Genomic DNA, 15,328 nt, shown 5'->3' with positions numbered 1-15,328 from the left:
GGGAGAGTGTGTCTTCCTTTCTTCTGAAATTATGCCATGTCAATAGGCCCATTTTGCTACAAATACATTTGATTTTTGATTTCTTGATACCAACACAGTTACTATAATGGAATTACAATTGCAAGACTAATATTAAAAGGACTTTTAAGGCTGGGTGCATTGGCTCACGCCTGTAATCCCAGCACTTTGGGAGGCCGAGGTGGGCGGATCACGAGGTCAGGAGATCAAGACCATCCTGGCTAACATGGTGAAACCCCATCTCTACTAAAAATACAAAAAATTAGCCAGGCATGGTGGTGGGTGCTTATAAAGTCCCAGCTACTTGGGAGGCTGAGGCAGGAGAATGGCATGAACCCAGGAGGCGGAGCTTGCAGTGAGCTGAGATCGCGCCACTGCACTCCAGTCTGGGCGACAGAGCGAGACTCTTCCATTTCCAAAAAAAGAAAAAAGAAAAAAAAAAAAGGAGAGAAAAAAATGACTTTTAAGACTGAATTTTAAAACCCTCAGGAGGAAATATTTTCAAATATTTAATGAGCAAGTGTTGGTAATAAATAGTGGGATGTATTTATTTATTTATTTATTTATTTATTTATAGTGGGAAATAAATGGGGAAAGCTAAATTTAGGGGAAAAATCTGTGCAGATGAACTCAGGGTCAGTGTTTTCTAGAATATTTTATTTTATTTTCCCTTAATAATAGTATAATTTGATGGACTCAAGTTTGCTTTCAACTTGCCTGATTTATTTCTTTCCATACTGAAAAAAGAAAACATCTGTATCTGTTCAGGAAAGATTTCAGGTTGTTTTTTATTCTAAACATATTCTGCATTTTTTAGTGGTAACAATTTTTCCTCTTGGATGGCATCTATGCAGTTCATTACCATTTTTGAGAAATCCAAACATTAAAGCAACTTAAGTCTAAATTGAACCAAAGCGTTCATTTTGGAATACCTTCTCCCCACGCCAACCCCACCACTAGGCAATAAATCCTGGATTTGCTTTTTTCCCTTATTCATCCAAATCAGTTTTTATTAATAGTCTGTGGTAGGTGGGGGGTGGGGTGGTTAGACTGTATTTTATGAGAAGTTTCAAGTTTACATAAAAAGTAAATGGAAAGTACAGAGTTCTCACCCTCTAACTCTACCCCCACCTCCCAGTGTTCCCTACTGTTTACATTTTGCATTAGTGTGGTATATTTACTACAATTGACAATCTACTATTGATACATTCTTATTAGCTAAAGTCCATAGTTGACATTAGGGTTGACTCTTTGTGTTGTACATTCTATAGGTTTTTGACTAGTGTATAATGACATGTATCTGCCATTACAGTATCATACAGAATAGTTTCACTGCCTTAAAAATCCTTTGTGCTCCACCAGTTCATCCCTCCCTGCCTGACTCAAAGCCCCTGGCAAATAATAATCTTTTTACTGTCTCCATAGTTTTGCCTTACTCTGTAAGTTTTTTAGCCAAATATAAAACAGGGAACAATTCAGCAAGGGTGGTATCAGAGAGGTAAAATCAAGGGGATTTAATAATTTATCATAAAACATATTCAATTATAGGATGGAAACTACACGATTTTCACCAACAACAGATGCTTTTATTTATTCTTTTTATTCAATGAACACTACCTTGTAACGTGCTAATGTGCCTACATTGTTTTGGGTGCTAGAGGTGACAGTAATAAGTAGACAGGATCTCTAACCTCATGGAGTTTACATTCAAATTGAGGGGTAAAAGAGGACAGAAATTAAAAAGTTCAAGCAAAGTATTTTTCAATACTGCTAAGCAGGAAGATGGAAATAAAACATGGCTATGTGACAAAGGGATGGATGGGGAGAGTAGTTAGGGAAGGCTTTTCTGAGAAAATGACATTTGAGCTAAGAATTAAGAGATAAGGAGGAATAAATTATAGTGTTCCATTGCACAGTAGTGACTATAGTTAACAATAATATATTGTATATTTCCAAATAGCTAGAAGAGGTGGTGTCAATGGTATAGTGGTAAGTACAGCTGCCTTGCGAAACAGCCAGAAGAGAGGATTTTAAATGTTCTCACCACTAAGAAATAAATGTTTGAGGTGATGGATACGCTAATTACTCTAATTTGATCATTACACATTGTATACATGTATGGAAATGTCACACCATACCCCATAAATATGTGCAAAGAAAGCCAGTGTGGCTGGAAGAGGGTGAGCAAAATAGAGGGTGTGGGAGTGAGGCTGGAGAAGCAGATGAGACTGGAGAGGCAGGTGAGGTTGGGGAAGGCAGGTGAAGCTGGAGAGGCAGGTAAGCTAGAAAAGGCAGATGAGACTGGAGATGCAGGCGAGACTGGGAGAAGCTGGTGAGGTTGGGAGAGGCACATGGAGCTGGGGAAGCAGGTGAGAGAGGCAGGTGAGGCTGGAGTGGCAGATGAGGTTGGGAGAGGCAGGTGAGGCTGGAGATGCAAGTGTAGTTGGGAGAGGCAGTAAAACTACAGAGGCAGGAGAGATTGGGAGAGGCAGTAAAACTAAAGACGCAGGTGAGGTTAGGAGAAGCAGGTGAGGCTGGAGATGCAGGTACAGTTGGGAGAGGCAGGTAAAACTAAAGAGGCAGGGGAGGCTGGAGAGGCAGGTGAGGTTGGGAGAGGCAGGTGAGGCTGGAGAGATGGGTGAGGTTGGGAGAGGTGGATGAGGTTGGGAGATGTAGTGAGATTGGGCAAGGATGGAGAGGCAGGTGAGGTAGACAAGCAGGGGCAAATCCTAAATGACCTTGTAAAGCCACAGTCAGGAGTTTCCATTGTATTTTAATGGAAGCCACTGGAGGATTTTAAGCAGGAAAGTGACTTGATTTGATCTGTTTTTATTTCATTTTATTTTATTTTATTTTATTTTTTATTTGAGATGGAGTCTTGCTCTGTCACCCAGGCTGGAGTGTAATGGCGAAGTCTCGGCTCACTGCAACCTCCGCCTCCTGGGTTCAAGCGATTCTTCTGCCTCAGCCTCCCGAGTAGCTGGGACTACAGGCGTGCACCACCATGTCTGGCTAATTTTTGTATTTTTAATGGAGATGGGGTTTCACTATGTTGGCCAGGCTGGTCTCAAACTCTTGACTTCAGGTGATCCACCTGCCTTGGCCTCCTAAAGTCCTGGGATTGCAGGTGTAAACCAGACCCTTGATCTATGTTTTTAAATGTTCACTCTAGATCTGAAGAGATCTCAGAAGACCTATTTAAGATTAATACAAACAGTAAGACACTAAGAGCACTAAGGATGCCAACCATAACAATGCAAATCCTAGAAAGTAAAAATGGTGTTTTAATTTCAAGGCCAATATCCTCATTACATGTATCTGTCCCCAACCACCCCATCCCTCAAAATAAATACTCAACAGAGATGACAATGGTGTTTTTAATCACTTCTGAATTCTACCAAGTCTACCATGTGGTGTCGGGATATTTACACTTAATTCCCTCCCAAAATGGTTTTCCATAGAGAACTGTACATGAAAGACTTCATTGTAAGTATTTCTGCTTCCACCATAGCCTTTTATATTAACCTTTGGAAAACCATGCTCTGCCTGCAATTACAATTTGCATTTTAATAATACAGATGAGAAAAAGGCTAATATTTCAGTCTTGGCTTCAGCAGATAAAACTGAAAAAACAAGACACTGTTACACGCTCGGGGATGTGAAATGGAAATTGCCCAGCCCCAGACCAGGTATCCTTCTGCTTACTACAGGTCAGCTTCAGGGAGCTCCCTCGCCACGAATGATTTCTCTTTCTTAGCTTAAAAGAGAAGTGGAAGAATAAGTGATTTCTACTGTCTGTCTCTATGGCAACTAGTACCCTAATTTCACCTCTTAGATGGCAATTATACCTATTCACTGAATAGCTTTCAGTCCCCATTTTATGTTGAAAAAATTGATTTCATGAAAAATGAGATGCAGGTAATAGGTAAACTTTTCCCTAGCAACCATGAAGTACAGTTTATAACAGGTATGGTCATTCATAAGCAGAACATGCCCTGTGGAAATTTTTATTTTTCATTCATAGAACATTTACCTCAAATGTCTTTCTTCTAGTTGTTTTTTTAATGATAAAATCTTCATCTTTTCTTCCTGAAGGTTTATTTTATTCAATTATACAATTAGTTGGGTTTATTATAAAGAGTTTGGTGAATACAGAAAAAATATAGAAAAGCATAAACAAGAAAATATAATTCACTCTCATATAAAAACAATCACTATTTATAACCTGCTAGCAACTTAGGTGCATATACATAGAAATGTAATTTAAATCCTATTGCCCAATTTTTTGTAATCAAATTTTCTACAAAACATTGTAAGGACTTCTGCATACCATTAAATATTCTTCTAACACATGATTTTAATATCTTCAAAGGAATCTATAATATAGATTATTACATTTCACTTAGCTAATCTTTATATGTTGACATTATTAACATAAATGTTTATGCATCTCTCTATTGGCTTAGAATAAATCCAAGAAAACGAACGCTATAGATCAAACTAATAAGCATTTTAAATTGTATTGCCAATTGTTTCTCCAAGAAATATTATATCAATTCATTTTTCCACTACAGGTAGATGAATGAGGGTATCCACTTCCTTAAATCCTTGATCAAAGGTACTATTTTTAAAGAGAAAAAAAAAATGTCAATTTAATATTGAGGGGAATATCTTACTATATTTTCTTAATTTCTAATTTAAAACTTATTTTAAGGTTAACTGTTTTTCATTTTTCATTGTTATTGGGTGAGGGGGGTGGGGAAGTGAATTGCTTATTCACCGCTGTAGCAGACTATTGGTTGTCCCTTGATATCCATTCTCCCTTTATTTCCTCGTAACAGAAGAGACAACATTTAGCATATGGCCCCTTGAAATGATATTTTCCATTCTCCTTTGCAACTAAGTGTGGATATGTGTCAACTCCAGGCTGATGAAATAAAAGCAAATATGATCTATTCTATTTCAGATAAATGTCCTAAAAGGAAGAAGCTATGTCTTACTTCTTTTCATCTTTCCTGATGGTTAGAATGCAGATATTATTGCTGGAGCTCAGCACCCATTTTGGACCATGAGGATAAGGGGTACATTCTAGGGATTAGTGGAAAAATATAGATTTCATATAAATTTTGTCTCAACCATCACAAGGCAGCACTGAGACATGTTTACTTCCTATAGGTGTACAATTAAATGGTTATATTGCACTCTAAAGTCATTTAGATGATGAGTGTACATATTTTTGAGGGTTTTTAAAAAATAATTCATTCTTTGCTAAAGCAGAGCTTTTCCACTTACAACCTGTGGAGCTCCAGGTTCAAGTCATTTTCTCAGAGGTCTCCACTGAGACTTAGCGGAAGCTGAATGGGCCAGCTCGGCATGCTACCTCCAATCCATGTTTCAAAGGTAGTCACCCTGTGTTATTCACTGGAGTTCCACAAAGGAGTCCCTGCTATTCATGATTTCACATGCACACACACATAAAAAACATGGAGTCACAATTTCTTACCAGATCATAAGCAGCCAGCATCTTTTTCTGCACATCTGGAATTGCACTCAGAGGCTCCAGGTAAGGAAAGTTGTCTTTCATCACAAGTGAGACTGAAGGAGTATTGTCACTGGTGATGAGCCGAGATGACAGAGTTAACAGGCACTGCTTCAGACTGGCAATTGGAGGGAGTCCACATAGTTCCTTAATAGACACGATTGCGTTCTGTGAGGAAGAAAACATGGAATCACACTTCTGACCACCTGACACATCATCCCCAGCACTCTCAGGTTTATAGAAAAGTATATTCATTTTTAAAAGATAATACACAGAACTAATTCATGACTATACTTCACCTTGCTCAATTTTTACCAATCACCACAAACATCCCATGAAAGCAAAACAGATTGGGACACAAGGCTATGCAGTGCTTTTCAAAGCAGAGCACTGGGAGAGTCACACAACTAAGTACTGGCTGATCATGAATGCCATGTGTGGTTTGTATCATGGTGATCAGGAAAACATAATGGCAGGGATTGTATACTGGGGTGTATTTCGCTAGGGCTTTTTTCCTCAAAGTAGCAGGATGCTACTGTTCACCACCCTCCATCTGACTAATCAATGGCATTCCTTTGTCACTTCATCAGAAAGGCACCCGACAGATACACACACTGAAAGCACATTTCATGTAGAGCTACATTTGTCCATGTTACAGTCTTTTCAAAAAATTCATTTGAAATAGAAATTATGACTATTTTACATTTTACCCACAGCAAACAGTACCTAACTTATTATGTGTCTCATGAATTTCATGACAATGATCACCTTCATTTTTCTACTGATGAGACTCCAAAAAATCCTTAACCCCAAAGACTTTATGTTAAGATAATATAAACTATCAATGCTACCTGGATATGCTTTATCTATAACTCTTCTTCTATGTATTTTAAGTACATAATATAAAATATGCAAAGTACATATTTCAAGAATTATATAAAATATGTAAAGTCTAATCTATAAAGTTAAGTGCAGAAATGGTTTAAAACTAATCTAACATAGGGATTTATAATAGTACTAGAATTATGTCAGAAAAAGGTACATAGAATATGCTGATATTATTTGGATTCTATTTTTTAAATGGTGGCTAAGACAACCCACCACAAGTATTTAACTGGGTCATGGGTTTATGGTTCTGCATCACGTGAATGATAATGGTAATGGATTTTGGTATTAGGCAATCCTGGATTTATTTTCCTTAATTTTTAACTTTTGTAGGTACATAGTAGGTATATATATTTATGAGGTACATGAGATGTCTTGATACAAGCATGCAATATGAAATAAGCATATCATGAAGAATGGGGTATGCATCCCCTCAAGCATTTATCCATTGACTTGCAAACAATCCAATTAGACTCTTTACGTTACTCTAAAATGTGCAGTTATTATTAACTATACTCACCCTGTTGTTCTATTAAATACTGGCAGTCCTGGATTTAAAGGCTAACATTGTTATTTGTTAACTTGCAATATTTGGGAAATGTATTAACCTTTTCAAATTTATTCTCTATCTTGAAAACAGGGATTTTTGGTGAGGATTATTATAAATACATCAGCTAAAGAAATAAAGTGAATTGAATAATATCCACTTTGCACATTGCAGGTACTCAGTGAATATCTGTTATTGTTTGCATCTAATAACACTAGCCTAATAAGTGTATTAAGTAGTTTTTTTTTTAAGTTTAACACTGTCTCAGATTATAAGCATTAATGAAGGAAAGAAAACTTAACATTGAATTTCTAAATGTTGAGGCTAGTCAATTTCTATATACTCTAATTTTACTCTAATAATAATCTTGTGATAAGTATAATTATTTTTCTACTTTATGTGGAGAATATTGATGAGCAGAGACCTGAAATAATTTGCTGAATATCGCACAGGGATAGATTTGATCAAGAACCCATGTTCTTTCAATTAAACCACATTTCTAAGACAAGGTTAAATATTTTTCAACAAGTTTGAGTGCTGATTTTTTTTTTTGTTTAGTTTTACTTGTTCTTGTGGAAAGTAATTTATTATTGTTGTCATTATACATAATTTAAAACTAAAAAGTAACCTAATAGGCATTACACTTGTTTTATATCACTTCAGATTCTCTCTCATGTTCATATCGGCAAATATGTTATATATACACTGGTAATTAGTATGTGTGTGTTTGTATAAATTTTTTATTACACATATATTGTATATTCTACTTTTTTCCCATTGTTTCAGATGCACATTTCCATATATCAATTCAGTTTTGTACTAAGGATATTTAATGGATATACAGCATTTTGCTACATCTTAGTTCAGTCTGAACTTAACACAGCATTTACAGTTAGAAACATAAAATATATCTGTTTTATCACAGACAATACTGAACTTAGTTCAATGGTACACAGGTTTACACATCTTTCTTTCTTTTTTCATTTTCAGATAGGGACTTGTTCTGTTGTTGCCCAGGCTGGAGTGCACTCGTACAATCACAGCTCACTGCATCATTGACCTCCCAGGCTCAAGTAATCCTTCCACCTCAGCCTCCTGGGTAGCTGGGACTACACATGCTCACCACCACACCTCGCTAACTTTTGTATTTTTTAGGGATACAGGGTTTCACCATGTTTCCCAAGCTGGGCTCCAACTCCTGGCCTCAGCCTCCCAAAGTGCTGGGATACAGGCATGAGTCACCGCGTCCAGACTTAAACAATCTTTCTGATAAATTTTTGCAAATCAGTTCATTAATAAAACATTAGAAGGGTAGGAATAAGCAGGAATAGGGAAGGAGAGTGCGGGATGTTTCTCCTACCTGCATATTTTCTCTCATATCTATGGCTTCTCGTAATGGATGAACTGCTATTTTAAAGATGTCATCAATGGTTTTAAGACCGATATTCCTGAGCATGGTATACTCCCGAACTTTCTTCCCCATTCTCACTGAAAGACTGCGCTTCTGTGCCTTTCCTCCTCCACTTCGATTAGTTATTGCTATGTGGACAAAAAGGGTTACGTGCTCCATGATGTCACCCACAAAAGAGCGCAGGGGAACATGCCGATATCCAGGCTGCAAACATTCAAATGGTATCGTATATTGCCCTATAAACTCATCCCCAATGTAGTCATCATCCAGAGCAACAAAACGGATCATGGCCAGCTCAGGTAGGTTTACTTGGAACTCAAAAGTTTCATCAAAAATAGGATTATCACTGTTTTGCTGTACAGTTTTAGTTCTTTGTTCGGAACAATCCGCTGGAATTCCATGTATCTCTATACACACATAGGGATCTATGACATCCCCTTTGGCACAAGCTCCCTTGGGCTTTGGGAAATTCTGACCACTGATGATCTTGATATGAAGAGCTAGAGGAGACACCCCAGGTACAATGCCCTTTGTATTTGCGCTGAAGTAAGAAACTTCATCTCGCATGATAGACGGCCTTAGAACATAACCACATCCCCCATTTTGAAGAAACCAGCCCGTGTGAAGGTCCATCATTGGACCTGGAGTCTGAAAATTCATTGCTACAATCTGACAGCCACAATTCCAAAAGTCCTGTGGATTCAAGTTACTGGAATCGATCCTCATGGCACTGGGATAGATTCTTGATAAGAACTTCTTATTATAATTAACAAAATCCTCTGGGTACTCATTTGCAATGCGGCTGGCCTCTGTTTCACTAAATGAACAAATTTCCCAATAGTTTTGGCTTTTCATAGATAGTTCAAAATCCCTGTACTGAACAGATTTACAAATAGATACCAAATCAGAGAGCTCCCTACAGAGTCGGATTTGTTTCTGCACACCATTGTAATCTACCGACATCCTTCGAGACATTTCGGCTTCTTCATCTTCATCTGTTACTTCTCCTTCTAACATATCTGGATCAGAAGGCAACTTCTTTCCTTTCACAATGATCATTCTTTTTAATTTTTCTGGTGATGGGAGGTAGGATTCTGAGGGCAAAGGTGCTTCGGTATAGAGTTTATTGCCAAAGACCTTTTTCATCTGTTGAACCATTACCTTCTGCTGTAGCAAGGAGCAATGATTTCCCAAGCAAAGAATGAGTGGGTATTCAGAAGCAACAAAGGCAAATTTATTTATTACCTCTATGACACTTCGAAAGGAAACATGTGTTGTCATGTTATTTCGATTACAAAGGATTGGTTCATTATCGGAACCATCACTTACATCGAGTTCAATGCTTCGACAGCCCATTTTCAAAGCTCTAACATACCCATTGATGTCAGCTGGCCCCCTGAACTGGTCTTCTATTAGATAGGTGTTATGAGAGGCATTGATATAGTAGTGAGATAATGGCTGGGTCATATCTTGGGCAACCTTCTTTTGCTCAGGATCAAAAATGTCACATTCTGATGACAATAAATACTGGGTAAAGCCATCAATTGCAAGAAACCCTTTTTGACGTCCCTCTTCAGAAAGTTCGTATCTCCTTATGATGTCTAAGCACATATCCTCGGTAATATGGGTGACTCCTTGCTCAGCTTCTAAAAAGAGCATGAGATCATTGGCATCCAAATATTCTTTGTTTTTAGATATCTGTACAAGTAAGAAATACACTTCTGGCCTGGTGCAAAGTTCACAAAAAGCTTCACAAAATTCCTCTTCGGTCACGCGGGTGGTTAGTTTTTCCTTGCTCTTCTGGATTTCTTTAAACTTTAACCTGATCTTGGCTTCCTTCAGAGTAGGGTTGAGTTGTTTTATTAACTCTACAGAGGTGTCTTCCAACATAATCCCATTCCCATCAACATCTGCTGCTTCAAACACTGTTTTCAACCACATGAACCGTGGTGTGTTCTGGTTGCCCTCCATAAAATCAAGAGGCTGCTTACTTCGAGAAACCAGGTACCGTAACCCAGACACCCAGATGTTTGCCACATCTGCTGAGTTAGCAACTAGGTCCAGAGACTCATAGTTTTCCCCATGGAGTATGGAAAAGGCACAGTCCTCACAGATCTGGTCAGCAAGGCCATTGTTTCTAAATGTTTCCGTGTTTTTCCCCAGTCTGATCTCTTTTATGGCAGAAATATCAAGCTTGGCTTTCTCGAGGTCTTTCTTTGAAGGTTCCCAGCGAAGAGCTTGGAGGTCTGTGTCTAGAGTGAAAAAACGGTTGTAAATGCGAGAATTTGGCCGGACTTTCTTCAGCTCACAGCCAGCTTGCATGAAGCTGATGCAGTCATTTGCACTGCTAATTTTCTTTTCCGATGGCATGCTGCTGAAAGACACGGTTTTCTTTCTTCCACCACATTTTTGGTTTGAAGGATCCTGTAAAATAATTTGAAAAGAATGAATCAATATCTTTTAGAAAACAGATAAATTCAGTAACACTCTATGAACTCCTCAAACTTCGATTCACATATTGTGATTATTTAAATAGAGGCTAGCCTAAAGTTCACCTTTTCACTGTGTCAGAAAAGAGAAATTGCTAAGAAAGCTGAAATTATAGGATTCAGGCAAAAGCTTATTTTTCAGATGCCTGTGTGGTCTTTGAAACAAAATCAAGTATTAAGTACAAATCACTCTGATTTGTTCCTTAAAGCAGATTTCTTAAGAACCTCATGCTGGTGCCTCAACAACCTAGCTCAACTCCCAATAAATATGCAACAGAAATAAAGCTGTATATTTTTACAGGTTTCCTCATTTATACTTTGCAACCTTTTAAAGAGGTTTTCTTAAGGTTGATTTAAATAAACGGTTTTACCTTAACATACTTTGTATAACAAAGTGCTTAACTGAACAGCTTAACTAGAAATCACTTTTTTTCTCAAGCTTTTTCAAGGTGTCTTGAAAGTCAAATTGAGAGCTAATAATAGCCAATCACTCGCATTTGAGCAAATTTTCAAACTGAGGTAAACAATTTGATTTTAACATTATAGGAATTCACACCTGCATTTCAGTGTAATGTTATTAGCAGGCACAGCTTAAACCAAATAGAAATATGAATGGCTCTACTATCTTTTTAAGGTTCTTCCAATATAAGTTAAATTTCAAAGCCCTTTGCCAGAAGATTTTACAGAGAACACTTCCACCTTGCAAATGCCATTTCTGGAAGTGTCCTTGGATCTTAGTGTTATAGAATTCCAGTTTCCTCAGCCCATTTCACCCTTCCCTGACCAACAGGGCCAACAGGTCATCAAACTTCATCCGTTCAGAAGAGAGTATCTTAAGCAGGTTTATTATTTTTTGAGACTGTTTCCCTCTTGATTGTATCTAGGCCTTCTCCCCTATCATCCTTCCTAAAATACAGTTCCAGTCCTCTGAATACTCATGAGATGATGGATTTCATTTCAGTCTTGGGCTGTCCACTGTGTCTATCATTCCCAATTCATTTACACTGAATATCTGACTGATGCCACTTAAACTGGGTATTTCTTTACACTAGTCTCTGTTCTGACCACAGACTCAATTAATGATGCTCCCAACCACATCCCAATTCACATGACTGCCCCAGGAACAAATTTCCCAAAAGCATCATAATGCTTGTTTACCATGCCCAATTTTATAAGCATACCAAAGAGTCAGCAAAATGTAGAGTACGAAGTACCTTGTCCTTGGAGAAAAAATAACTGTTCTTTTTTTTTTTTTTTTTTTGACAGAATCTCGCTCTGTTGCCCAGGTTGGAGTGCAGTGGCATGATCTCAGTGCAATGCAACCTCCGCCTCCCGAGTTCACGTGATTCTCCTGCCTCAGCCTCCCAAGTAGCTGGGATTACAGGCACATACCACCATGTTCTTGAGTTGTAATTATTCCACTCGCTAAATATACGACCCTGAGTAAGTCACTTAACCTCTCTGAATCTTAATTTCTGATAGGAATTAGTAATCTTTTTATATAACATAGTGTCATTGTGAGACTGAAAAGAGAAAATATGCATGACTGTTCTTTATAAACTGTAAGCGCTTGAAAGGTTATGCTTTTCAAAGGAAGAGGAGCATTGCCTTATACACCCAGTAACTGTAGGACTATGAGTAGGTACTGACCAGGATATTGGGTATTATACAGAAGTTAATTCATTCCTGACTTCTGAAATTTCAGACAAATCTTCAGAGATAAATTGAAAATATTTTTAAAACAACCACATAAGATTACTATTTCAAATACTGAAAACTATAACCAAAGTAGTCTGGACCGTATCCTTCATTGGAAATATTTTAAAACAGGGTAGAATATCTTCTCTGGGACCTCATTTCATCAGTTCTGCCTATATAAGCTTGCCTATCCTATGATTCAGAAAAGACAGGATAATTTATTATTCAATTGACTAAAACTCTACCCATGAAAAGGAAACAAAATTTGCTTTAGTTATGAGATGTTGGTGGGATGATTCATTGACTCCAATATATATCAGATCTTCAAGTGACAATGATAGAAATTACTCAATTTAGATTACAGAATATTGCCTGTTGGTGTCCTGGCATTTAACAACTTAGCTCCTGCTTTTACAAAGAGTAGCTATTTTTAATTATCTTATAGTGGTCAATTTCCTTATCCTTAAGTTAAAAAACACCTATAAATCTTCAGCTAGTTATACACAGATGCTCTATTAGAACACATTTAAATTTGTCACAACCCACATGCTTAGAAATATCAGATGTTTGTGTGTATTTTTCCACACCATCAAGGCAGGCACCTAATGGCATTGCTGAGATGGGATTAATCTACCAAGTAAAATAAAGAAGAAAACTGTGAATTCTGATGGTAAATGAGATTGTGACTCAGCTTTTAAAGCTAACCATTTGACTTACGTTTTAAGCTAATGAGAGCTTTCACATTAAAAATGATTTTATATAAGCAGTTCATGTTCCAAATAGAATTGTTGTCAGCAGAGTGATAAAATCTCTAACAGTTTCTAACAAATATTAAATGGGAAATTAATGCTACTCTAAATGAATGTATATGGTTCCTATACCCCAAGTATGACATTACGCTAGCATTCTCCATAGTCTATCGCTCTGTTACTGATTTGAGCCACTGTTTATTTGTAAGAACAAAATCACTCTTATCAGAATAGCTTTCTCTTACAAGGCTCTCCTCTGCCGTATCTCCTTAAATCAAGACATTCCCCCCTAGCATGACAAGCCTTCAAGAAATATATGTTTTATGTCTAGCCTGCAAAAGAATCCACCTGCCCATAATGCTAATTTCTTGCTTTGACCCACAATTCCTACATGATTATAAAACTTATAGCAAAATCCCACCTAAAACTTGGAACCAGCAAAAAAGATATGATTCTTAGGTTGTCATTTTACAAAGGACAGAATCCAAAGTCATTACAAGTTTCCAAATGAGCTAAAACTTGGCCAGAGCATGTGTGAATGAATAATTAGTTTGTCTGCTGATGACTACAGCCAAGATTATGTACATTCAAAATATGCTGGAAAAGGTTCAGGACTCTGATATTTCTCCAGGTCTGCCACAGGAAAGGAAAATGTCTGGATTCAGAGAGCAATCACGCTGTTCTTTCAATAGCCATGCAATTGGCTCTGACAGGCTGGGAAAGAAGAGGGGAGGTGGAAATGGTGCCCCAGCAGACAGGAAGGGTGGAAGACTTCAAACCTTCTAAGCTTCTTCACCACCACAGTCCTACACCCCTACATCTGTATTCCCTCAAGAAGAACTTGGCAGATTGGTGGTGGGAAAGAAGGAATATTAAGGTAAACAGACTAGAAAAAGTTGAAGGTTAGGTATCAGTTTTCCTTCTTGGTAAATACAAAACATAATAATTATGATGATGATGATTGAATGAGAGTCAATTTGATTCACTATACACTTAACACAATTCAACTATATACTTAAAAATGGTCAAACGGTAAATTTTATGTTATGTATGTATTGGGAAGATGGGTACTTCTGGCACTTTCCAAAAGAAACCAAGTTTATTATCAGTTCAGGTGTGCTCCAGTCAATGTCTAGCTCATTAGATGATTGAACTGATTCCAATGACCATAACATCTTTCCAGGAGATTTTTATACACTCCAAGGTCTTTCAGTTTATTTCAAAGCTAACTCTCCTCACATGAGAATGAAGGCAAGAGGCTAAAGTACCAATACCACTTCCACCCGACTCCTGTCCCAAAACCAAAGATTCTCTTTGAGCAGCTTACAACAAAAGCTTTAAATTTATTAAGATAAATAGTGCATTGTCATGCCTCTGTCCCCTAAATTAAAGCTTAACCTCATACTGCAGTTGAGTCCAATAATTAGTCAGACATTGAATTCAATCCTTTCTACTTTCTAACATTCTATACATAAGTTTCCACATTATCATTTCTCAAGAAAGGAATCACATTTCAATAAGTTAAATAAAAAAATAAACAAAATTGGGTTTATATGGTCTCTGAACATCTCTAAATAATACTTCACATTTTGGATCTACTGTCTTTTGAAATCAATCAATATCTTATAAAGGATTCAATCATCAGAAACAAGACGAGTCTCATGAACTAGTAAAGCAATAGACAAATATTTTACTCTTTTGTTAAAACAACACAAGACTGACTTATCTATATGCACTGTTTCTAATATATGTATATAATAAAGATAATTTCTATCTAATCTTATGCTATAAGGTCTGATTTCTAAACTTAGAAATCATTTCAAAATACAGGGGGAAATGGCCAAATGTCTTTTTAATTTTTTAATTATTTTCTACAACATTGTTGCTTATCGACTACTGTTAGGAATTGGCCGGGCGCGGTGGCTCAAGTCTGTAATTCCAGCACTTTGGGAGGCCGAGACGGGCGGATCACGAGGTCAGGAGATCGAGACC

At 37.3% G+C, this 15,328-nt stretch overlaps 1 protein-coding gene across 1 annotated transcript in view; it reads right to left on the bottom strand.

The window, feature by feature from the left end:
• PLCL1 (phospholipase C like 1 (inactive)) overlaps positions 1–10,836 on the bottom strand; it is a 67,612-nt gene extending 56,776 nt beyond the window's left edge. The window contains exons 1-2 of the mRNA XM_017858991.1: positions 8,350–10,836; positions 5,522–5,725 (exon numbers count right to left, since the gene is read on the bottom strand). Coding sequence (XP_017714480.1) covers positions 5,522–5,725; positions 8,350–10,770 — 2,625 coding nt within the window. The 5' untranslated portion in view covers positions 10,771–10,836. The remainder of the gene's footprint in view (positions 1–5,521; positions 5,726–8,349) is intronic.
• Positions 10,837–15,328: the final 4,492 nt, after the last annotated feature.

The sequence above is a fragment of the Rhinopithecus bieti genome, unplaced genomic scaffold, assembly GCF_001698545.2.
Source record: "Rhinopithecus bieti isolate Rb0 unplaced genomic scaffold, ASM169854v2 scaffold_48089, whole genome shotgun sequence".
Classification (NCBI taxonomy): Eukaryota; Metazoa; Chordata; class Mammalia; order Primates; family Cercopithecidae; genus Rhinopithecus; species Rhinopithecus bieti.
This window is presented reverse-complemented; position numbering and strand designations above follow the sequence as displayed.